Source organism: Polistes dominula, unplaced genomic scaffold (assembly GCF_049000335.1).
Source record: "Polistes dominula isolate Pdom_NZ unplaced genomic scaffold, Pdom_raw_medaka contig_49, whole genome shotgun sequence".
In the NCBI taxonomy this organism is placed as follows: domain Eukaryota; kingdom Metazoa; phylum Arthropoda; class Insecta; order Hymenoptera; family Vespidae; genus Polistes; species Polistes dominula.
The window spans coordinates 1,797,042-1,822,563 of record NW_028300914.1 but is presented as its reverse complement, the minus strand read 5'-3'; the positions used below and the strand labels follow the sequence as shown (position 1 = coordinate 1,822,563).

Genomic DNA, 25,522 nt, shown 5'->3' with positions numbered 1-25,522 from the left:
TTAAAAAAACATTTAAATTTATTCGATATTGCAAAATAAATTAATAATATGCAATGCAATCGCGAAATTAATACTTGTTACACCAATTTATTATTATTATTCACTTTTTTGCAACACATTTTATCACGCATATAAATGTCAATCTCCACACATGTCATTTAAGTATACACGAACCACGTGAAGTAAGCATATCATATCGTTTGCAATGAAGAGGCCATATTAGAAATTATCGATATATATCGATAGCGGCAATAAGGTGATGCATATTGTTTCCGTTTAGTTATAATATAGTTTATCAAAGATACTACAATTGTATTTATACAGTTGCATTTACAACAGAAGAAAATTATTTGGAAGATTGAAACAGATAGTAAGCTTGCAAAAATTCTATAGGAAAAAAGAATTGATCAGATAAGTAAATTGCCCACCTTAACCATAACCTTATCAATCAGTATTCAATAACATCTATATAATAAATCTGTATATATATATGTATATGCAATAATTATAATTATAATTTTTATTAACATAGAAATATGAAATTTGATTTTATTTAAATATCTATTATTATTATTTAATATCAAGACATGAATACAATTGTTATTACAATAGTTTTTATTTGTAGTAGGTCTTATTACATATCTTAATATTAGGATAACAACGTATAACAAGGATTACTTTTTCCATTTTGCAAAGGATATAATTCTAATAAAACTTGTAAATTTAATAGAAGTTGTGCAAAAGTAGGTCTATTCTCTGGTTGAAATGCCCAACAATATTGCATTATTTTATAAATATCACAAGGAATATTTTTTGGCTGATTCAAAGACTGTTTTTCAATAATTATATGTTGTAGTAGTTTGTTATCTGGAATATCCGAATATGGAAAAGCTCCAAGAGTACCAATTTCCCATAGTACAATGCCAAATGACCAAACATCACTTTTAGAAGAAAATATACGATCTTGTAAAGTTTCTGGTGACATCCAACGTACTGGAAGTTGACGTATTTTGTTTGACGTATCATTTATAGTATAAATTCCATTTCGAGAAAGTCCAAAATCACATATCTAAAATTATATAAAAATATTTACAATTTGATTAGTTCTATTAACGAAGATAAATTTCACAAGGTATTACCTTTAAATGTAAATCTGAAGTAAGTAAAATATTCCTTGCAGCAAGATCTCTATGAACGATACCTTTAAATTCTAAATGTTCCATTCCTTTTGCAATATCAAGAGCAAATTGTATAAATTGATTTCTTTCAACTTCATTTTCCATGTTTATTGTATTTTCTTCTTTTTTAGAACACTCTAAATTAATATATCTTAAATTAGTCGATTTCAATTTGTCATCTTTTGAATATGTTGAAGATATAGATAGTGTATTTGTTGTTGTATATAATGCTAAAATAATAAGTAAGACAATGAAATCAACCAAATTCTTGAAATAAAAACCAAAAATATAGAAATCAAATATTACTACATACTTTCAGAAGAATGAAATAAAAATTCATATTTATTCAAATTATTAATAGTCATTTCAGATTCAGCTTTATGATCTCTTATCGAATGTAAATATGCCAATAGATTACCACCTTTCATATATTCTAAAATTATACATATAGATTTATCTGGCATAATGGAATAACCCATAAGATTAACTAAATGTGGATGTTTTCCTGCCTTTTTCATTATCTCAATTTCTTCCACAAATTCTTGATATACATCCAATCTATTTAATTCATTTGACAATCGTGACATCTTAACTGCTACTGGTACTGCATTATTATTTATATATCCAAGATAAACTTTACTAAATTGACCTTTACCCAATTCAGAAGTTAGTTTTAAAGAATCATATGGAATTTCAAATTCATTTGTTTCCTGTTTATGCGACATTACCTTTACAACATATTGTTTATAACATTCATTATTTAAAATTATTCACATAGGACATATACATATATTATTTTCTTACCTCGGTATTACATTCGGTGTATAAAACATTATGTTTTCGAAGAATAGAATTCACCCAATTTGATTTACATTTAGAAATAGAATCTATTGATTGCATTCTAAAATTGAAACCACAAAAAAATATATATATATAATTTAAAAATAGTAAATATTCATTTATATTTCCCCCCTGTATAAATAGTTCAAATATTACCGTGATGTGTATTCTTCCTTTAAAATAAATGTTCCTTCCTTTATTTTAGAAACAGTAATTAAACTAAGCAATGTAAATATTATACAGATCACTGCAATAGATATAAATTCCTATAAAAATGATCAAACAATTAATAATTAAATCATCATTTTACATTTTTTATAAATACATACAATAATATAGCTTTCCTTTGATGAATTTTGATTCATTAAATCAATAGTAAATGTTCCATCATTACCAAAGCAACCGTTATTATCTATTCCAGTTACAAATACTTTGTAATTATGCTGTAACTTATTACAACGATTACCATTATGTAAATTCCATAAAAAAGTATTAACTGTAGCTTTGGTAATACCTATTTGTGAGATATTATATACAGGAAAACCTGCTTTTGACATTAACAGAGGTACTCCTATACTGAAATGATGAATAATACCATGTTGCAATATTAAAGACAATGTATCAATTAAAAGATCTTTTACTTTCTAATTGAATGTATTATATTATACCTAATTTTGTAAGAATGTACATAAGTATTATTAGTTTCTACGTTCCATTTAATTAAGACGTAACATTTGTTAACAATTGCATTTACACGAGGTGTTGATAATACAGATGTTTTATTTACGCAAGTGCATTTATGACCTATACATTCTGGAACTTTATAAGTTACCTAAAACAAAAAAAAAACAAAAAAAAAAGAAAGATAGAGAGTATCAATTCATTAAAATTATAATATTTAGAAACCTCTATATTTTGTTTATAGATTAATTACAAGTCTACTTACCCCTTGCACCGTTCCCGTTGGCTTTATTCTTGGATTAGCATAAACTTCTATCTTGTATGAGCAGCTTGGATGAATATACATCTCTGGTACATCAATTGATAAGTTATTTTGTGGTAGTAAAACATTAAGTTGACTATTATTTTGTGTTCTGTAATACAGTGTTCCTTCTGGACAAATTGTAAGATTTGATTTTTCACTTGAAATACTTGTTACTATCACACTGTTATAATATAAAACTTATAAAATAATTGTATTAGATAATGAACTTATGATTGGTACCAATGTCACGTGTCTACCTGTATGAGGAAGGTTGTTTATTCCCATTTGGTGGTAACCAGGATATATTTAATTTCAATGATTTATATATATTATCAGCATTTAAATATTTGTCATCTTTTAAAACGTGTACTGTAATGTTGTTCACATTACCAACAAATTTATTTGTACTTGATGTCCATGATGTATTAATATTCAAAACAAAAAAGATCATCATACATTGTAAAAAGAATGACGAAGTTTGCAATAACATATTTTTTTTATTATTATTATTATTATTATTATTATTAATGAAATGAACAATAAACAAATAGATATTAAAATTGTATGCTATTCTGTATGTTGTTGTTGTACTAACCAGTAGCATTTATATACTTAACTGAACTAAATCTAATCCACAAGAATCTAAGAAAATCTTATCTGATAAAATATGCGTTAAGGGGGCAAAGATTTTTCTTCTTTTTTTTTTTTTTTTGCGTAAAATCTTTGATAAGATTATAAGACCTAGTCAATTTTATTTTATATTAATTTTATTCGATATCTTATTCCTTTCATATTATAATTATCCTTAAATAATATATTTAAATTCAATAAAATAATAAAGTAAATTTTGTTATTGTGAATGGTTATAAATAACAGTTGTTTATTATTAATACATTAATTATATAATGTTATAGATTTTCAAATGGCCTCGGCTGCGATGTCCCCGACTGAGGATGACGAGTTAACACTTCCTCGTGCATCCATTAATAAAATGATCAAAGAAATCTTACCGCACGTACGCGTTGCTAACGAGTCACGGGAATTAATTTTAAATTGTTGTACAGAATTTATACATTTGTTGTCTTCTGAAGCTAATGAAATATGTAATCAACAACAAAAAAAGACAATAAATGCAGAACACATTTTATTAGCACTTGACAAACTTGGTTTTGGCGATTACAGTGCAGAAGCAGAAGCTGTTTTAAGAGATTGTAAAGCAGTAGCAGCTAAAAGAAGACGTCAAAGTACAAGACTGGAGAATTTAGGAATTCCAGAAGAAGAATTGTTAAGACAACAACAAGAACTTTTTGCAAAAGCAAGAGAAGAACAAGCTGTTGCTGAACAACAACAATGGCAACAATTACAAGCAGTTGCACAAATGACATCAATGCAACAAACTGATAGCGAACAAGAAGACTATTCATAAGATACAATATTAAAATTATTCAATTGATCATATATAAAATTTCACCACACTTACATTAATATATATAATAAATATATATATATGTATATATATACATATAATATATATATATATATATAATAGGAAATGTTATTTTTAATAAAAGTAAAAAGTTTACAATAGCACTTTAAAAGTACCTTCAATTCTGTGATTTATTTTCAATATAATTCAATTTTTATCTGTGTAGTACAAATTAAAATAATAATAATAGTGAAAATAAAAAAAAATAAAAAACTTATTCCTATTATTATATTTGATTATAAATCATTTGTAATTAAATTATATTATTAGATTTATTATGGCATTAATCTTCCATATTCTGATGATAGATGGCTTTTTTTAATTGCTTCCATGACTTTTGATACATAATGATACCTAGGAAATTATTTATTATGTGTTTGTACTATTTATAATTTTTTTTTTTATAAATATATTTACCAAGTTTTTTCCGTTAAAGTAGATGGTGTCATTGGATGCCTTGATACTCCATGTATTTTCATTCTTAATTGTTCAATCAATTTTTTTTCATTTTCTTGCAAATTGGATTCATCTGCAATAATAATAATAATAATAATATATATGACATAATAAATTGAAAAAATAAATATGTAAATCAAACTTTTTAATTGACATATTGTACCTTCTGCTGTAATTAATGGTATAAAAAATAAGTTGAAACCATTTTCAACTGAATCAGAACTCATATCTAAACCACTATGAGTTTGTAGTCTAGAACTAGAAAATATTTGATTATACAAATACTGAAAAAAAACAAAAAAGAAAGTAAAAAAGTGATTAGATTTGTTCATACAATTTTTCAAATTAATACATTACATTGTACTAATTAAAAAAAATACCTTTATTTTTTTAACATTACTTGGCATAAAATCTTGTGCATCTACTTTATTATGTAAAAATAATATATGTGGATAATATTCAACGTAATCTTGATCCATAGTAGTTGTAGATGATGGTTTTAACATTTCTGCTGTTTGAAGAAACCTATTATAAAGTAAAGATATCTTTATATTTATGAAAGTTATATATTAATAAAATATGCTATATATATACACACGAATAATATATTATTAATGTATATTATCATAAATACCTCAATAGATTCGGATCAAAAATCCAATCTTGTACAAATATGATTACATGACACACTGAAAACAGAAATGCTGTAAATTGTAACGATTGCAATTCCGAATTGGTGTCATTATTTACAAAATCAGTTGAACTCTTTTTTTGTTCAAATGATGAACTGTAGTCAATTACAGAAACTGATAGAATAGGTTGTGTGTCTAAGTATATCACTCTATTCTTAGTTACAAAAAAATCTATTCCGCTAGTACAATTTGTACTGCTCTCGTGATGAGACAAATCTTGAACGGCAAAAATATCATTTCTAAATTCATAATTAAAATATTCATTATACTTATAGTTATTTCAAAGAGAGTACCATATCTATTTAGAAAACAAAACTAACTTATAATTTGATGTAAGAAGAGACATTATTGTCGATTTTCCAACACCTTGTCTACCTAAACATCCTACCACTAAGAAGTCTTGTTGATCACATAAAAATTCTAATGCACTTTCACAAAGTTGCATATTTTCATCCATGAATTTAGCACAATTTGTCATATCAATACATGTAGGAATTGCTGTGCGTGTTACTAAAAAACAAAATATAAATATTGAACTATTATTTCGTTATATTTATACTAACATAATTATTTGATGTTTTAATTATATTAAATTTTTATTTAATTATAATAAGAATATTTACTATCTGGTGGTTTCAATGCCACTGTTGAAGTTGAATCTGCTTCTTTTCTAAAATATTAATATATATATATATATTTAAATATTTAAATATAAATCAGTGAAAGTGCTCTAATATATTATGAAATTTGGAGTAGAAGATTAAATCTCACAAGTTTATAATTCTTACTTGTTACCATTACGTTGACTTGGTGATACAGCTCTGCTTTCACCTTCTCTAGTTTTTAATATAAATGTTGGACGTTCAACAACTTTTATCAAAGCCCTACCATCTCCATCTTTACCTTCTGAATCCTTTGGTATTACTGGTATCATTTTTAATTAGATTTCTTTGTACTTTTTACACAATACAAAAAATAATACTGCTGAAATTTATTAAAAGATGTTCATAAAATTATAATAAATAATATTTATAATTAGTAATAAGAATTTATTAGCAAATACTTTGTATATTAAATTGTAATTGTCTTATCAAAGTGTGTCAAAAGTTCTAATCTTCATATAAGTCAGAATCAATAACAAAAAACTGACATATTGCCAAAGGATATTTCTGTCAAAAAAAAAAGGGGGTATTTAATTAATTATTATACAAATCTGATTTATATTTTTAACAAAAAAAGAAAAGTGAAATACGATACTTATGAAATAATAATATAAATTAATTATGATGTATCTTTTTTATTCTTACTTCAAATTTATTTTAGGTTAATTAAATAATCATTGTTTTAAATCACGTATTTTTTTTTTAATTGTAAATAAAACAAAAATTCTTCTGTCAAAGTTAGTATTTTTAAAATACTAGTTGCATTTGAACGGGTTTAGAAAAAAAAATAACCTCACTTTTCTATATAGAGGTTATAAGAGGATAAAAAAAAGCCGTCATTATCAACAAGAATTCTCGTCTATTTTTAAAAACAACGTTTCCGTTCAACACGAGCCAAAGAAGTCAAAAATAAATTTTCGACTATCTAGTAACGTCTAGATACTTCTAATTTGCATTTAATATAATGCAAGAATAGAAACAGTGACAGAAAACTTTCAGACGCGAACTGTGCAAGTTGACAAGTGATCACTGCTAAAGTGATAGTTTTTTTTATTTAAAAAATTTAGAATACTTATACAATTGAGAACGTATTACTTCATTTTGATAGCATAAATAAATAAATAAATAAATAAATAAATTTTCTCAATTAATAAACGTAAAAGTAAGAATTAATTTAATTTAATTTAATTATTGTGTTCTACACATATATTGTGTGTTGTATAAATTAAAAAATATATAATAACATTTGATATTTGTTTGAAGATGACAAAGGCAACTTTAACACCACAAGAGTGGAAAGAAAAAGGTAATGATGAATTTAATAAAGGAAATTGGAATGAAGCATTGAGTTGTTACACGAATGCTATCAATCTTACAAAAGAAGAAAGTGTTGAGAAAGCTGTTTTTTATAAGAACCGTGCAGCAACATATTTGAAACAAAAAGATTATAACAAGACGATTAATGATTGCAATGAGGCATTAAAAATTTGTCCTAAAGAACCAAAAGCTTTGTTTCGCAGATGTCAAGCTTTAGAAGCTTTGGAAAGATTTGAAGAAGCATACAGAGATGCTAGGTATATCATTTCTGTAGATCCTGGTAATAAAGCAATTCAACCTATTATTGCACGTCTACATGAAATTGTACAAGATCGACATAAACAAAATTCTCGTATTAGTTCAAAGGTATGTCTTATTACTTCTTGTTCTAATTCATTTTGTTATAAATATTCAAACTTTGATTAATATGTATACGTATATTATGTATTTTTTAAATATGTTTATATGTATCTAGGTATCTCAAATGATTGAAATAACATTTGATCCACAATATGATAAAGAAAAACGAGAAACAGCAATAAATAATCTCTTAGTACTATCTCGTGAAAGAGCTGGTGCAGATTTAATGTTTAACGAAGGAATAGCATCTAAAATAATGAAATTATTAAAATTAGAAAAGAATGAGGAAATAATTACAACTGCTATTCGTATTATTGCTGAATTATGTAAAGAAAATATCAGTAGAACTGAACAAATTTTAAATATTCTGGGTATACCATGGATCTTGGAAATGATCAATAGTAAAAATACAGAAAGAGTTAATGCAGCTCAATATTGCATGCAGGTATAATTAACTGAATATTATTTAAAATCAATTTAGTATACATTTCTATAATATAAATATACATATAAATATATGTTTCAAATTTCAGACCATATTAAACACTTATAGTGGAATGGATAATAAACCAGAAACTAAACCTAATAAGGATTTATGTGAAAAATATAAGAAAGAAATTGATACAATCTTATCTTGTTTAGTATATAGTACAACAAATAGAACAATAACTGGTCAAGCTAGAGATGCAATTATAGAAATTATAATGCGTAATATACATTACACTACATTAAATTGGGCAGAACGTTTAGTAGAAATTCAAGGTCTGCAGAGATTGATGGAAGTGGCCAGTGAATTAGAAGAATACAAGTATGAATCTGCAATGGACATAACTTCATCTACGCGTACTATAACAAGCGTTTGTTTGGCTAGAATTTATGAAAATATGTATTATGATGCTGCTAAAGAAAGATTTAGAAATGCTATTGATGAATACATCAAAGCAAAATTGCTTACACCAGATATAGAATCAAAGGTAATTGTTTGATTTGATCATTATTTTTTTTTTTTTTTTTTTTTTATCAATAAATGTATGTGTTTGATTTATAATGAAAATGTTTTATATATTTACAGGTACGTGTTGTTGTTGCAATAACAACATTATTACTTGGACCTTTAGACGTGGGAAATTCAGTTGTTGCTAAAGAAGGTATTATGGAAATGATTCTTGTAATGGCTGGTACAGAAGATCCATTGCAACAGAAAGTTGCATGTGAATGTATCATAGCTGCAGCATCTAAAAAGGATAAAGCTACAGCGATAATATCACAAGGTGTTAATATACTTAAAAAATTGTATCAATCAAAGGATGATTCTATTCGCGTACGAGCTTTAGTTGGTTTATGCAAATTGGGTAGTTCTGGTGGTACAGATGCAACTATTAAACCATTTGCTGATGGTGCGACGAAAAAATTAGCAGAAGCTTGTAGAAGATTTTTGATTAATCCTAAAAAACAAAAAGATATGAGAAAATGGGCCGTAGAAGGACTTTCTTATTTAACATTTGATGCTGAAGTTAAAGAAAAATTAATAGAAGATCGTGATGCCATTCAGGCTATGATAGAACTTGCCAAAACTGGAGATCAGTCTGTATTATATGGAGTAGTTACTACTTTAGTCAACTTATGTAATGCTTATGACAAACAAGAGATGATACCGGAAATGGTAGAATTGGCTAAATTTGCTAAACACCATATACCAGAAGAACATGAATTTGATGATCCAGATTTTGTAAACAAAAGATTAAATACTTTAGCTAAAGCAGGTGTAACCAGTGCTTTGGTTTGTCTTGCTAAAACTGAGAGTCAAAATAGTAAAGAATTAATAGCACGTGTATTTAATGCAATATGTAGTCAACAAGATGTAAGAGGAATTGTTGTACAACAAGGAGGTGCTAAAGTTCTTTTACCTTTGGCTTTAAATGGAACAGACAAAGGAAAAAAACAAGCTGCTCAAGCATTGGCTCGTTTAGGCATTACAATAAATCCAGAAGTAGCATTTCCTGGACAAAGAATCATGGAAGTTATAAGACCATTTCTAAATCTTTTAGATCCTGAATGTTCGGCTTTAGAAAACTTTGAAGCATTAATGGCGTTATGTAATATAGCTGGTGTTAGTGATACCGTTAGACAACGTCTTCTTAAAGAAGGTGCTTTTACAAAGATTGAAACGTATATGTATGAAGATCATGAAATGTTAAAACGTGCAGCTACACAAGTAGTCAATAATTTAATAATGTGCGAAGATACAATTAAATATTTCGAAGAAGAAAACGACAGAGTGAAATATCTTGTGATACTTTGTGAAGATGAAGATGAAGATACAAGTTTAGCTGCATCTGGAGCATTAGCAATGTTAACATCAGTAAGCACCAAGGTTATAGAGAAAATTTTTGATGTAAAAGATTGGTTAGAAGCATTACGCTTTTTGCTTGCTAATCCTAAATCTGAAATACAATATCGAGGTTTAGTTATTGTATCAAATATGATTAAATGTTCAAAAGATGTTGCTGCAAAATTGGTTGAAACAGACATAATAGAAATTTTAATGGCTTTAGTAAAGAGCGATACTGTGAAAGAGAAAAAGATTAAAGATTTGGCATCAAAAGCCTTAACAGCTGCAGCTGATTGGAAGCTCATTCTTTCAACAACACCATCATAATATTTTAATATTTCTCTCATTACAATTATTTGAATGAAAGTGCCTTATATAATGTAATCCAATAATTCATTAGTATTTTTTACTCATGTATATTAACACATGTACATAATATACATTGTACTTATTTCATTTCATTAGATAACTTATATTATTTATGCATATGATTTTACAAATAATAAATATAAATAGATTTCGTGTTTATTTATATATTATATGGCATTGTTACTTAATAACAAAATTGGTTCATTAATCTGCAAAAAAGTATATTTTGTATTGTTACAAAAAATTTGATTTTATTTTATCTCTCTTAAAACTAGTCAACACATTAATTATTATATATAAAATAATATATATAACTCTTATATATATATATATATATATATGATGAACATAATATTTATTTCAATTTGTTAATAAAATATATAAAAATTCTTTATTTATCACATGGTATGTATATATACATATATTTTGTTTTGTTTTTAAAAATATATATATAACAATTATTTATAATGATAATTTAAAAAATGGATGTTCTAATGCTTGTTCTGCTGTAATTCGTGTTTTATGATTTACATCTAAAAGACTTTTTAATAATTGATATGCTTCTTTTGGATATTCTTCAAATGATGATGGCATCTAGAAATTGAAGAATATATTTTTCAATAAATTTAACTAATATGTAATACTTTCTTTAACAATCATGGATAAAATAAAACAAAACAAAAATAATAAAAATACCTTTTTATAATTACTGTTATGTGGTAAATCTCTGTTTCTTTTTTGTAATTTTTGACATAAAGTCATTAAATCAATTCCTGGTAAATTTTCACTAGTAATAAGTTTTTTTCCTGAGTTAATAAAAATCATAATCAAATCAAATCAAATCAAATAAAACATAAAACAAATGACAAATAATTTTACAATAATTCAATATTAAAAATAATTGAAACAAAAATCAAATTAAGAACAACAAAAAACATATATATATATATATAGAAAATTACCTAATTTTTGTGCACACTGTTGTAATTTCTGTGTACCAAATACTGATATTATTTCTGCTAATGCTGTACAATCATCAGGTGATCGGAAAAAAGGTTGGGTAGCACTCAAGATACATAACATAATTATTCCACTTGCCCAAATATCAATTGCTAAAATTTGTTTACAATAAATTAATTGAATATATTCATTGTTATATAATATATATTAATTATGTATATTTTATACCTGGTGTTTGTAAAGAATATTTTAAAAGTACTTCAGGAGCTCTAAAGCCTGGAGTACCTGCTCGAGGTGCAACTTGAGATCGTTTATTTAAACATAATGAACAAGTTTTAGGTTTTCCAAAACATGCACATTGATCATTCATATAAATTTTATCGGAAGTACCAGATACATCTTTGCTATTCTGTGAATACCATAATTATATATATATGAGAAAGCTATTCGACATTAAAAAAAAAAACCCTTACTTCATCAAATCTTTTTCTTTTTACGGACTGTATTGTATTATTTACAATTGTTTCATCATTTAACGTTGGTGTATATTTTTGAGCTAATCCAAAATCAACTAGTAAATATCTAAAAACAATGTTTACTCTTATTCAGATGTTTATTTAATAATGGATTAATAATTATTTATTGTCCTTTATAGTATAATCACCTTTTATTAATACGATCGTATAAAAAATTACTTGGTTTAACATCTCTATGTATTATATTAAATTGATGTACTCTTCGTAATGCAACTAATAATGCTCTCATGTAATCCCTTGTTTCTTGAACTGTCATATCTTTAATGTATTCCTAATTAACATGTTTTTTTTTATTATTATTAATTAAACTTACCTCTTTTTTTCTCATAATAAATTTGCAATGAAAAGTGTCATTGCTATAAATATTATGTTAAACTTACAGAAAACTTATCGTGCCTCATATATGGCATTACAAATACAACAGATCCTTGATTTCTTAAGCAACATTCTAAACCAACAACATGATCTTGACCTCTTAAAAAATCACACAAGATTTTAATATATATATATATATATCAAAGTATTTTTATTGTTTAAATTCCATTAATATTTACCCAATTTCTTTTAAACATTGTAATTCACGTTCTATTTTTTCTATATGGCAAGTAGGTACCAAATATTTTAATGCATATCTTTTATATTCTTTAGAACCTTCGGATGATTTTAAAGTAGCTAAATAAACAGAACTAAATGTACCCTCACCAACTTTCATATGTATATGAAAAAGTTCTTTTATCATTGGTATACTATTTTGAAGAGCAGTAACCTTTTCCTTAAATTCATCTAAATAAAATATATCTTTTATTAGAATTTGTAATACACGTGTTATACATTTATTTATTATTTTTATTAAACTTAAAATTACTATAAAATGTATATATATATATGTCCTTACCTTTAACAGCCATAATATTCAACTTATAAATATATAATTTTAATATTCAAAAGTTTCAGATCATTAACTTATGATTAACCTCACTTATATTTTAAATGATTTTTTCAAACATACTTCAATATTTCTTTTTATACTAAGTAATAATACTTGCCAATGGATATTAAATTGATAATTTTTTTGTTAACCTAACTTTTGAATCTTCGATTAACCGTTATTTTTATATAACTACTTTTCTTCAGTTTGAATTGGAAAAACGTGTCAACATAAAACTGCATAAAGTACAGCTGTACTTTTGAATAGTTTATAGGTATAAAGATATACAGATAAATACATAACGATTAGATTGTTGTAGTAAAAAGATAATATTATATTTAGTTTATTATTTTAAAAAAAAAAGAAAAAGAAAAAACATTCAATAAATGTAACTGAACATATTAAATTATTAAAATATGAAATTACCGTTCGACATCTTTTATTTATCAAAATAATTCTTTGGCAGTTACATATATGCGTCTTATTTAATTGTTATATAATCGTAATATATTTGTATTATAAAGACTAAATATGATTGGAGCTTTCTAATCTATTGTTTATACAAGCCAACGTACAATTGGTTGAATTTTATACTTGTATGCAATCGTCGTCAATGATATTCAACAATCTCTCTATTCGATCGGCAGTTTAGATATTTAACATTGAACAATTAAAAAAACATTTACTATTAAATAAAACAATTTATAAAACAAGAGACAAATGAATAAAGAATTATATTATTTAAAAATATCATCTTCGAATGAAAAGTGAAACATATGAATATATAAAATAGAAAAGAAAATTATTTTTTAATTAGAATCGTAAAAATTTTGTTTATTTTAAAAAATTAACAATAAACAAAATGATATTAAAAATATAAAATATATATGAATGATGAAATATACATATTCTGAAATTAAAACGGAATAAAGCGGAATAAACGTACATCTTATGAAGTCACGTGACGTCATTAGATGTTCCTCAGAACGTTGTTTATATGTTACGCGATTGGTGGAGAAAATTCGACGCATCCAATCACGTCTTTCGTTGCTCCGCAATGGTCACGTAAACTTTTCGGCCATCTTGTTATTTTCGAAAATCTCGAGGTTGGGTTTCGGCGACAACGCAGTGTGGCCGTTTTTCTTGTTTCTCGCTATGAGTGAGTGAAAAAAGGAGTGTAATCCCTTTTGGAATCTATGAAACGAAGGTACGATGAGTTAAGGTTTAATGGGAAAGATTGAATAACTTTAACGACGAATGCCACCTTTCTTCGTTGAAGAACATCGCAAATGTAGCAAAAACGGATGAGGAATGAGCGAGAAAGAGTGAGAGAGAGAAAGCCGAGAGAAAGAGAGAGATAGAGTGAGAAAGACGTGCGAACGAACGAAGCGAGAGAGTTAGTGTGAGTGAAAGAGCGCGAGGGGGCAGGGGTGCACGGAAGTAGGGGGTGCTGTGTGGGACAGAGAAGAGATGATAAAAAGGCGGTGAGGAACGGCGAGTGTGTGAAACGAAGAACAAAATTATTCGCGCGCGGGAATCAGCAGCAGTGTGTTTAATCCTTTTGTGCTTGTGATTTGCACAAAAAGGTCGTGATTATCAGTGTGGAACGTGTGTTTTATACCTTTTTTGAGAATCTGTGTATGAGAGTCATTGATGTAGGTATAAAACGATACTTTTGATTTCGATCTACGAACAACGACGCAGCGAGGAAATCAGGCCCGGGCGACCGAAATGCCGCAGATTTTCACTGTTTTCTTTAATAATCTTTTTTCTTCTATTATATTATTATTTTTGTTCTCAATTACATCCATTAAATTATTTATTTATACCATTTATTAACGAAAAAATTTGTTTGAGTTTGTCGAATGTAGGTTAGGTTGGACGGTCGCAGTGCGGTGACCTCCCTCGCAGAAGTTAGGAATGATTTTCTTCTTTACATATAATATTGTAACACGTTATCACTACTAATGTGATTTTAATATACATTATAAATCATCAAAATGATAATTTATTTTTAATTATCATCATCAATGCAATTCAATCAAAGAAAATCATTCGTTGCTTACATCTATTCATAAATTTTCTTGAATATATATCTATGTTATTTTTGTCCTATGTATACAAAGTTGTATTTGTTAATTATATAAAATAAATTTATTGTCTTTAGATTAAGTGTATGAAAGGAAGAAAATTTATAATACGGAATGGCAACTTTGGCAGAACAAGCATCCAAATTATTGGACTTTAACCAGAAATTGGATATAACGCTTCTTGATAATATAGTAGGATGTATGTACACTGGAATAGGTGAGCAACAAAGGGTTGCGCAGGAGGTTTTAACCACCCTTAAGGAGCATCCGAATGCATGGACACGTGTAGATACCATTCTAGAATATTCTCAGGTAATTTTGATTACAATATATTAAAACACAGGTATCTACGCATATACATTTATGGTGAGATAGATCATCGGATAATATATATTTCAAATATATCATTGTAATAGTATTGGTATGCAAGAATTACATGCTTGGTAATATTCATACGCAATACAACACAGTATTTGTATCAAAAAAGTAGAATTTAATAATAACTTGAATAAAATCATTCCTATAGAGAGTAGCGTGTGCAAAATGTAGTTAATATTATTAACTATTTAAAATTTTAAATTTTTATATAAACAAATTACAAAATTGCTTGTAACAGTTTGAAATATAGACAGATATCTATTATAAATTCATGTCTATACGCATTGTGTAGATACTGTATAATTATAATTCAATTGAATAGTACAAAAGAGTATAATTTACAGAGAAACAAGATTAAAGTATCTAATTCAGTTATTTATCAAATATTAAGCGTAGAAATGTAATAGCAGTAAAATTGCATTGTTATTTTTTAATACTTAAATTTTATAACAAAAAAAATTGCAATTTATGATATAGTAGTATATAGTTATTTTCATATGTATATAATAATGTTCAATAATGATGACTATACTTATGTATCTCAAGAACGTAGAGGTTTAGAAATGAAAATCATTAGAATGTTTAATTAGCATATTTTTACTTGTTTAATTAATTAATTACTTATAAAAAAAAAACTTGATAATAATTTGTGTTACATTAATAACATTGTAAGTATAAATATAATGTTAAAATTTAGAAGAGATAGTAGAATTCATAATTGGCATCAAAAAAATTGATTTAAAATTGATCTCGAATCTCATTTTGTGCCAAAAGAATATATTTGGGAGATAAATTAGGAAAAATATTTTATCACGTTGTCATTATTTATTTATTTATTATTCTATTTTATCTTTATATTATACAGAATCAGCAAACAAAATATTATGCTTTGCAAATCTTGGAGCAAGTAATTAAGACACGGTGGAAAGTACTACCAAGAAATCAATGTGAGGGAATAAAAAAATATATCGTAGCCCTCATTATAAAAACTAGTAGTGATCCAGAGACAATGGAAGCTTCTAAGGTTTATCTCAATAAATTGAATATGATCTTAGTGCAGGTAATGTGATGATATAATGAATATTAATTATTATTATTATTATTAATATAATTAACAAATTTGTAATCATAAATTATTTTATTATTGAATTTATAGGTATTAAAACGAGAATGGCCAAAAAATTGGGAATCTTTTATTAGTGATATTGTTGGAGCAAGTAAAACGAATGAAAGCCTTTGTCAAAATAACATGGCTATTTTGAAACTTCTTTCAGAAGAAGTATTTGATTTTTTCTAGTGGTCAAATGACGCAAACAAAAGCTAAACATTTGAAGGATACAATGTGTAGTGAATTTTCACAAGTTTTTCAACTTTGTCAATTTGTAATGGATAATTCTCAGAATGTACCATTAGTAGCAGTTACTTTGGAAACGTTATTAAGGTTTTTGAATTGGATACCACTTGGGTATATTTTTGAAACAAAATTGATAACTACATTAATATTTAAGGTATATTATTTTTATTTCTAATATTTACATACTTTTACTCTTATACATTTATTATATATATATATATATATATTTATTTTATTTTTTAGTTTTTAAATGTTCCAATATTTAGGAATATTACACTCAATTGTCTCACAGAAATTGCTGCAGTCACAGTAACAAGTTATGACGACATGTTTGTTGCATTATTCATTAATACAATGCAGCAGTTAGAACAAATGCTTCCACTTGAAACTAATATAAGAGAAGCATATGCAGTTGGACAAAATCAAGAGCAAAATTTTATACAAAATTTGGCAATGTTTCTTTGTACTTTTTTAAAGGAACACGGTCAATTGATAGAAAAGAAACAGTTAAATGAAACATTATTAAAAGCCTTGCATTATCTCGTATTAATCTCAGAGGTAGAAGAAGTTGAAATATTCAAAATTTGCTTAGAGTACTGGAATGGTTTATTAGCTGATTTATATAAAGATCATCCATATGTGGTACCTTCACCTTTGTTTGCTGCCAAGAATATGGCAATTACAACTAGGAGAGCTTTTTACGGTGCAGTTTTGACTAAAGTCAGATATATAATGATCAGTAGAATGGCTAAACCAGAAGAAGTTTTGGTAGTTGAAAATGAACATGGTGAAGTAGTACGAGAGTTTATGAAAGACACTGATTCTATTAACTTGTACAAAAATATGAGAGAAACTCTTGTATATCTTACTCATTTGGACTGTGTGGATACTGATCGTGTTATGACAGAAAAACTTCAGAATCAGGTTAACGGTTCAGAATGGTCTTGGAAAAATCTCAATACGGTAATTAATTTTTCTTAAGGGTTGTAATATTTGTCATAGTTATAACGTTTCATCAATCTTATATATATATAATACTTTACTTTTGTTTGGATATTAGCTTTGCTGGGCAATAGGTAGTATTTCTGGTGCAATGCACGAGGAAGATGAAAAGAGATTTTTAGTGACAGTAATAAAAGACTTACTTGGATTATGCGAACAAAAAAAGGGTAAAGATAATAAAGCTATTATTGCCAGTAATATTATGTATGTTGTTGGACAGTATCCACGATTTCTTAGAGCTCATTGGAAATTTTTGAAAACTGTTGTCAATAAGCTCTTTGAATTTATGCATGGTAAGTAATTTATTCAAAAGTTTAAACTATATATAATTATAAACTAAAAAAAATAAACATGTATTAATATTTTTTAATAATTATTTTAGAGACACACGATGGAGTACAAGATATGGCCTGTGACACATTTATAAAAATAGCTTTAAAATGTAGGCGACATTTTGTTACAACACAGGTCGGTGAAGCATTACCGTTTATTGAAGAAATCCTTTCATCAATTAGTAGCATTATTTGTGATCTTCAAACTCAGCAGGTAAAGAGAGTCTTAGTTTAAGCATTTTATTAACATTGGAAATTGTTACATTTATATTTATTTACATTTGTATAGGTGCATACATTTTATGAAGCTGTTGGTTATATGATTAATGCTCAAACAGATACATTAGTCCAGGAACGACTAATAGAAAAATATATGCATTTGCCCAATCAAGTTTGGGATGATATTATATGTCAAGCTTCAAAAGTGAGTTTCATTTTTCATAATTTACATTTATTAATTACAAATCTTTCATTATAAATAGAATATAAATTTTAATATATGTTCACTATATATATATATATAATAATATTATATGGATTCATTTCAGAATGTTGACGTTTTAAAAGATCCTGAAGCAGTTAAGCAACTTGCTAGTATTTTGAAAACAAATGTTAGAGCTTGTAAAGCTCTAGGGCATCCATATGTGGTACAGTTAGGAAGAATATATCTTGATATGTTGAATGTTTATAAGGTAGTAATATAAAATGTGATGTGTGGTTAACCATTAGTGTGTCCACAAGTTCAAAGGAAATGATTTAACAAATATTAATGTTTTAGGTTATGAGTGAGAATATAAGTGCTGCAATAGCTTTAAATGGAGAAACAGTAATGAAACAACCTCTAATTAAGAGTATGAGAGTAGTAAAAAAAGAAACATTAAAATTAATATCAGATTGGGTTAGCAAATCTATCGATCCACAAATGGTATAGTTTTATTATTGTTTTTATAAATGAATACTTTTTAATTTAAGAAGGATATAAAAATACATTTAAAGAACGTCTTAACAAAATGATTCAATCTCATATATTTTAGGTACTAGAGAATTTTATACCACCATTATTAGACGCAGTATTACTGGATTATCAAAAGACAAGTGTTCATTGCGCTAGAGAACCAGAAGTACTCAGTGCTATGGCTACTATAGTAAATAAACTGGAAGCTCATATCACAAGTGAAGTACCTAAAATATTTGATGCTGTATTTGAATGCACTTTAGAAATGATTAATAAAGATTTTGAAGAATTTCCTGAACATAGAACGAATTTCTTCCTTTTATTACAGGTAATAATACAATAATTATAAATATATATATATCATATAATACATATGTTGTGTATAATATTATGACTAAATACTATTTACAAATTTTGGTCTTTTTCATTTAGGCAGTAAATAATCATTGTTTCCCCGCATTTTTATCAATACCACCAGCCCAATTCAAGCTTGTGCTTGATTCTATTATTTGGGCATTCAAACATACAATGAGAAATGTAGCTGATACAGGATTACAGATCTTATTCCAACTTCTAAGAAATATTGAGCAGCATGAACAAGCTGCACAAAGCTTTTATCAGACATATTTTACAGATATCCTTCAACATGTATTTAGTGTAGTTACAGATACATCGCATACCGCAGGTACAATTATTTTACAATTATTATCTTAATATTATATCCTATTTATATATTTTTTATCTGTTACGTTTACTTTTGTATAATACACTTACTAATGTTGTTCTATAGGCCTTACAATGCACGCTACAATATTGGCGTACATGTTTACGTTAGTTGAGTTAGGAAGAATACAGGTACCACTTGGACCTATGCCTGATAATACAATGTATGTCCAAGAATTTGTAGCAAGATTACTCCGGACTGCTTTTCAACATTTGACTGATAATCAGATTAAAATTACTGTGCAAGGTATGTTTAATCTTGATCAAGACATCCCAGCATTCAAAGAACACTTGAGAGATTTTCTGGTAGAAATAAGAGTAAGTATTAATTTATGATATTTTTGTTGTTATTTTGAATAATAATACGAAAGAAAATGTTGGTTAATTTGTATCTTTTTTCTTTTTTTTTCTTTTTCTTTTTTTTTTTTAGGAATATACTGGAGAAGATGACTCTGATCTTTATTTGGAAGAAAGAGAAACAGCCTTGCGATTGGCTCAGGAAGAAAAAAGGAGACAACAAATGGCAGTACCGGGTATTCTCAATCCTCATGAATTACCGGAGGAGATGCAGGACTGAATAAACTGTAATTCTTGCCTGATATTTTGTGCAAGATTAAACGACAAACACTATGATGTAGAAATTATTATATTTGCAACTACTCTCACAACTACCATCACCACCACCACCACCACCAACAATAACAATAACAATAACAACAACAACAACAACAACAACAACACAACTACCACTAGTACAGCCACCATCAAAGTGGATACACATTGCATATTTATTAAAGCCAAGTTTAAAATATCACACTCTTGTTAATGAGGTAAGCCCAAAACATGGTGACTGTTTGTTTGTCTGTTATAGGATTTTAAAAGGAAACGAATTTCTGTTGTGGAAAAAAAAAAAAAGTGTGAATGCCTGCTTAACGATGCTATTTCATGTATAAGAAGGATGGTTACTTCTCAGAATAAATTATTGACTGATATGTTTGTGTAAGAGATGAATAATGACGTTCATACATCATCAACTGCCGATTAATTAGTGGATTGAAAAAGAACATGGCAGAATTTTGTAATGAGAGAAGTTTGTTGCTAAGAGACAGAGTAAACAATTTTTTGTATTAATAGCAACAGCACCGTACATGTGACAACAATAATGCATTTAATAGTGCTATGTGATAGTTGCATCATCTGGCTCAATGAACAACACAGTATACTATATGACACTCTTACTTTTACATAGGAGAATTTGTGATGATGTACTGTGCTTTGCGAAATATCCCACACTTTCTACAGTTTTGGTCGTATGAGTCTGTTCTAAAATAAAGATTGATATGTATGCGGAGTCATGTGCGGAGAAAAAAAAAAACAAAAAAAAAAAAAAACAAAAAAAATTCAGCTTATACATTGTCAAATGATTTTGTTATATAATATAGACTCTACACACACAGAGAATTCTTTTTTGATTTATTATTAACTTACGATCGCGAAAGAATTCAAATCATTATTACATCCTTTTAATTTGATAACTCACTCATATCAAATCTTGTCCTATTATAAGAAACATTTTATTTTAATTAATTCATTAATGCAAGTAATTCAATTGATCAATGAGTTTCTTCACCATTATCTGCAGAAATTAAGGACTTATGTTTTTAATTGAGTTGCTCTCTCTTATATAAGTAGTATATATTTATTACTGACTTTATTATCATTTATTCTTTAGAGTGAAATATTATCTATCAATTTTTCTCCTCTCTACATTTTTTTTCTTTTTCTTTTTTTTGTTGTTGTTGTTTTTCTTTCCTTTATGAAGGCAGCTAATGTCGTTTATTGATTTATATGTGCGTATTCTAAAGGATATTAGATTTTAGGTGTGATACATAATTTGATACATGCATAAAAAAAAAAAAAAGTACAATGGACATATAACAAAAAAAAGAAAAGAAAAGAAACGAAACGAAACAAAACTACCCTAAGGATAACATGTGATAAAGAAATTTCACGTGCATATAGTAAATTACTTGGCCATCAAGAAGAAATAACAAAAAAAAAAAAAAAAAAAAGAAAGTGCACAAAAGAGCTATGATAGCTGCATGACTTATAAAATGCATTTAGGACAAGTACAAGCAAGCGAACTTTAAGTACAATAATGGATGAAACATGAATTTGCATTAAATAGTATCGTCGTAGCAGGCTTTTGAGGTAACATAAATGTCCTAGATGAATGTGTGTTTTTATCTGCGTGCTGTTGCATTGTAATGGCCATTATAGTGCAACATAGTAAAGTGACGTTTTACTGTAATATTATAATATTATATGCTGTATATATGATCCACTGTGCAGGCCGTGATGAAGTGGCATCTTGTAAATGAAAATTAATCACAAAAAAAAAAAAAAAACAAATACTAGCATTTGTTTATGCTCCACTCTTGCTCAATTCATTGTATATTTAAAACACTTAAAAAAAAAAAAAAAAAAAAAAACAAAAAACAAAAAAATCAATGATTTTAAAGGATATCCAAGTAAAAACTCTCTGTTCCACTTATTATTACGTTCCACTTAATATTGTAAGTTACAAAATGGTAACCATTTTTCAATAAACTCTATTTCGAAGGGTAACACATTAGCTCGATGGTGAAAAGTTTATATAAAATGTACAATGTATTAATCAAAATTGATGAAATATTTTTCTTTCGTTCATAATTAATATGCAACATAAATACGTATATATATATATATATATATATCTCTCTTATCTACAAAAAAAATTACATTCGTTAAGTTCATTTACTATCGGGGCCATTAAACAATAAGTATTTGATCTGATTCAGTTAGTTTCAATAATAAATAATACTGTACCTAATATTCAATCTTAATTAAAATATGAACTCTTTATCCTGTTTTTTTATTTTTTATTTTATATATATATATATATATATATATATATATATATATATATATATATATATATATATATTTAAAGGAACGTTTATAGATACTTGAATGCTCGTGACAGACAAAAAAGTTTTTTTTAAGAGAGAGAGAGAGAGATATGGGGGGAGAGAAAGAGTGCGAAAGAGCGCGCGCGAGAGAGAGAGAGAGAGAGAAAGAGAGAGAAATAAAATAGGGTTTTAGAGAGTACATATAACAAGAAATTAATTAGAGTTCCAAAGTAAATATTAAAATGCATCACTTATCATTTTCATTGTGTAAAATTGAAATAACAAGAAAGTATAAATATTTTCTATAAGTATTACAATGTTTTATATAATGTGATGTGTAGGGATCGTGTATGAAGTTTGCACTCTTCATGAATGTTTCAACGTTCTTATTCTTTTTATATGATCTTAGGCACCTTATATGTGATTCTCGTGTGACTGCATAATATTTCAATGTCCTTACATTAATTCAAATGTTATGAAAATGATGATGATATATATATATATATATATATATTGTAGTCCTAACTTATTATCGATACTGTAAATTACATTATAATTTGTCTCTTTTTCATTCAGTTACGTTTAATAACTGAAAATGAATTAACACATGCTTAATATATTGTCATATAAAGTGTGTTGATGATGATAATGATGATGATGATGTATCACTTCAAATGTTAACTAAATGTTCATCACTTTTTTTCATTAATAATTAAAATAAAAAAAAAAAGAAAAAAATTAGTTTACTTAAAGTGTTTGTAATTATATACAAACAAATATAATCTAACTTTTGCACAATTAATTTCTTATATTCATGTGAATTTTTATTATTATTATTATTATTATTATTATTATTAATTAATGTAATCGATATATAAAATATATTAATTAAATTAAATATTAATTGATTATTTTGGTTGATTATAAATTTACTGTATTCAAAATTTGTACATTAAGAACAGATATACAATATAAACACAATCAGGAATTATACAATATTTCTCTTGTAGATTTATTCAAATTCTATCAAATAATTATATGAAATTTATAGAAGTAAAAAAAAAAACAAAATAATATACTGTATTTTGTTATCATTTAAAGTGATACATTTTATACAAATTTATTTTCAATTCATTGCGGATATACGAGAATATACTTACAAATACATTTAGAAATTAATTAATTTACTAAACAAACAAAAATGTAACAAAGATAGATATGCAGTTTCTTACAGTTGTTTTTTTTTTTTCTTTTTTTTTTTTTTTAGAATCAAATATCCACATTTACAATTTTAAAATTTCATTTAATTTAATGTTGAAAAAAAAAAAAAGAATCTTTTTTCTGTCGTTAGCTTCTAAACAAAACAAAACAAAACCAAAATTCATGTTCTACTGTGGTGGATGGAATTGGACTATAATAATAATATAAATGAATTAATTAAAATATGATTTTCACCTGAACCAGATTAACATTGACAATTAAGTATTATAAAAATGTATCAATAATATTTTGTTAACATTTTTCAGTCTGTCACATTTGATAATAATGTTTATGGTGTTAACTTAAGTTGTTATTAGTGATTATCAAATTGACATCAATGCTACTGTATTAATTTTTCTACCAATATTGTATTTATTTATTTATTTATTTATTTGATGAAATTAACTGAAACCAAATTGTGTACAATTTATCAACATTTTTATTTGTTCTCAATACAATTTTGGAATTGTAAACAAGTGAATTTGAAATTTCATTGAAAAAAAAAAGTATAAGTTATGTAATATACATAACAGATATAAAAAAAAAAAAAAAAAAAAAAAAATTCATTGATTTTCATGAAAAAACATTTTTAAATCTTCGTATTTACTCATATATATATATATGTATGTATATTATCATAATTAATGGTTTGTTAATGTGTAATTTTTTTTTTTTTTTTAGTGTAATTCATTATTTTCTTATAAAAAAAGTGTTCATTGTGTGTGAGTAGTATGAATTGAAAAAAAAAAAAAAAATGAAAAAAAAGGTTAATTATAATTTTTATATTCAATTTGGTTTAAAGAGTTAAAAATATATAAATAAATAAATAAATAAATAAATACATAGAGATTAAACAATACAGCGGCATTAATGACAATTATTATGTTTATAATATTAATAAAATATGAAAATTTTAAGTTTTAATAAAATATGTAGAGCAGCAAGCAATGTGAAGAGACGTAGAATGATTTTTCTTTGATGGTAATTATCTTTGTGTATTTATTAATGAAAATACAACATTCATTCATTCATAAATATAAAAACGTTGAAACAGCCTAAAATGTAAGCATACAAAAAAAAAAGAAAAAGAAAAAAAAGAGTACAATAATGTTATGCTCTTTTGTTATTATTCATGAACTCGCATTTTCAATAGTGTACACATTGTATAAAAAATGTGTCGTCTTCTTCTTTAATTATCCCTGAGCTGTACAATAAGAATTATACATAGGACTTATTTCATTTAGTAGTTATATGATAATGATGATGATGATGATGATGATGATGATGATGATGCTATTTCAAAATGTTTCAGCTTATTTTTTAGATTATTACTCAAAACACATAAGATTATTCATTTTGTGTACTAGTAGTATATA

At 26.2% G+C, this 25,522-nt stretch overlaps 6 protein-coding genes across 16 annotated transcripts; 3 read left to right on the top strand and 3 right to left on the bottom strand.

The window, feature by feature from the left end:
* Window positions 1-135: 135 nt before the first annotated feature.
* NC2beta (negative cofactor 2beta) lies at window positions 136-4,590 on the top strand. Of its 3 annotated transcripts, XM_015321760.2 has the most exons (3): window positions 338-370; window positions 2,944-3,050; window positions 3,918-4,590. In XM_015321760.2, exon 3 carries the CDS (start codon window positions 3,926-3,928, stop codon window positions 4,427-4,429), a length of 504 nt encoding a protein of 167 aa, XP_015177246.1. In that variant the 5' UTR covers window positions 338-370; window positions 2,944-3,050; window positions 3,918-3,925; the 3' UTR covers window positions 4,430-4,590. The 3 variants fall into 3 exon arrangements, with proteins under 3 accessions (XP_089025939.1, XP_015177247.1, XP_015177246.1); XM_089169813.1 differs by lacking the exons at window positions 338-370; window positions 2,944-3,050 and adding an exon at window positions 136-256; XM_015321761.2 differs by lacking the exon at window positions 2,944-3,050 and having other exon boundaries at window positions 236-370.
* On the bottom strand, window positions 377-3,911 carry LOC107066803 (vascular endothelial growth factor receptor 1). The gene is made up of 9 exons (XM_089169814.1): window positions 3,261-3,911; window positions 2,965-3,184; window positions 2,687-2,850; window positions 2,348-2,594; window positions 2,175-2,284; window positions 1,983-2,079; window positions 1,492-1,906; window positions 1,140-1,408; window positions 377-1,069 (listed from the first exon to the last, which is right to left on the bottom strand). Exons 1-9 carry the CDS (start codon window positions 3,605-3,607, stop codon window positions 650-652), a joined length of 2,289 nt encoding a protein of 762 aa, XP_089025940.1. The 5' UTR covers window positions 3,608-3,911; the 3' UTR covers window positions 377-649.
* A 12-nt stretch (window positions 4,591-4,602) lies between the features above and the next one.
* Window positions 4,603-7,086, bottom strand: LOC107066800 (nonsense-mediated mRNA decay factor SMG9). 8 transcript variants are annotated; one of them, XM_089169810.1, is made up of 10 exons: window positions 6,945-7,085; window positions 6,730-6,806; window positions 6,426-6,622; window positions 6,261-6,307; window positions 5,958-6,147; window positions 5,580-5,876; window positions 5,326-5,470; window positions 5,109-5,229; window positions 4,907-5,018; window positions 4,603-4,843 (listed from the first exon to the last, which is right to left on the bottom strand). In XM_089169810.1, exons 3-10 carry the CDS (start codon window positions 6,569-6,571, stop codon window positions 4,765-4,767), a joined length of 1,137 nt encoding a protein of 378 aa, XP_089025936.1. In that variant the 5' UTR covers window positions 6,572-6,622; window positions 6,730-6,806; window positions 6,945-7,085; the 3' UTR covers window positions 4,603-4,764. The 8 variants fall into 8 exon arrangements, with proteins under 8 accessions (XP_089025936.1, XP_089025932.1, XP_089025933.1 ...); XM_089169806.1 differs by having other exon boundaries at window positions 4,907-5,229; window positions 6,426-6,621; window positions 6,701-6,806; XM_089169807.1 differs by having other exon boundaries at window positions 4,907-5,229; window positions 6,426-6,618; window positions 6,701-6,806.
* Window positions 7,087-7,316: 230 nt separating this feature from the next.
* On the top strand, window positions 7,317-10,842 carry unc-45 (unc-45 myosin chaperone). The gene is made up of 5 exons (XM_015321743.2): window positions 7,317-7,461; window positions 7,563-7,982; window positions 8,092-8,421; window positions 8,510-8,950; window positions 9,049-10,842. Exons 2-5 carry the CDS (start codon window positions 7,563-7,565, stop codon window positions 10,633-10,635), a joined length of 2,778 nt encoding a protein of 925 aa, XP_015177229.1. The 5' UTR covers window positions 7,317-7,461; the 3' UTR covers window positions 10,636-10,842.
* A 199-nt stretch (window positions 10,843-11,041) lies between these two features.
* LOC107066791 (cell division cycle 7-related protein kinase) lies at window positions 11,042-13,521 on the bottom strand. Of its 2 annotated transcripts, XM_015321731.2 has the most exons (9): window positions 13,069-13,521; window positions 12,728-12,956; window positions 12,554-12,647; window positions 12,302-12,444; window positions 12,111-12,219; window positions 11,866-12,046; window positions 11,640-11,789; window positions 11,374-11,483; window positions 11,042-11,271 (listed from the first exon to the last, which is right to left on the bottom strand). In XM_015321731.2, exons 1-9 carry the CDS (start codon window positions 13,079-13,081, stop codon window positions 11,140-11,142), a joined length of 1,161 nt encoding a protein of 386 aa, XP_015177217.1. In that variant the 5' UTR covers window positions 13,082-13,521; the 3' UTR covers window positions 11,042-11,139. The 2 variants fall into 2 exon arrangements, with proteins under 2 accessions (XP_015177217.1, XP_015177219.1); XM_015321733.2 differs by lacking the exon at window positions 11,374-11,483.
* Window positions 13,522-14,044: 523 nt separating this feature from the next.
* Window positions 14,045-22,563, top strand: emb (exportin-1 emb). The gene is given in 15 exon segments (XM_015321728.2): window positions 14,045-14,756; window positions 15,269-15,503; window positions 16,435-16,629; window positions 16,726-16,857; window positions 16,859-17,077; window positions 17,167-17,886; window positions 17,984-18,218; window positions 18,308-18,471; window positions 18,547-18,681; window positions 18,806-18,949; window positions 19,036-19,182; window positions 19,292-19,540; window positions 19,645-19,897; window positions 20,003-20,253; window positions 20,366-22,563. Coding segments are annotated over 14 exon segments (3,189 nt in total). The 5' UTR covers window positions 14,045-14,756; window positions 15,269-15,305; the 3' UTR covers window positions 20,513-22,563.
* The last annotated feature ends 2,959 nt before the right edge of the window (window positions 22,564-25,522 follow it).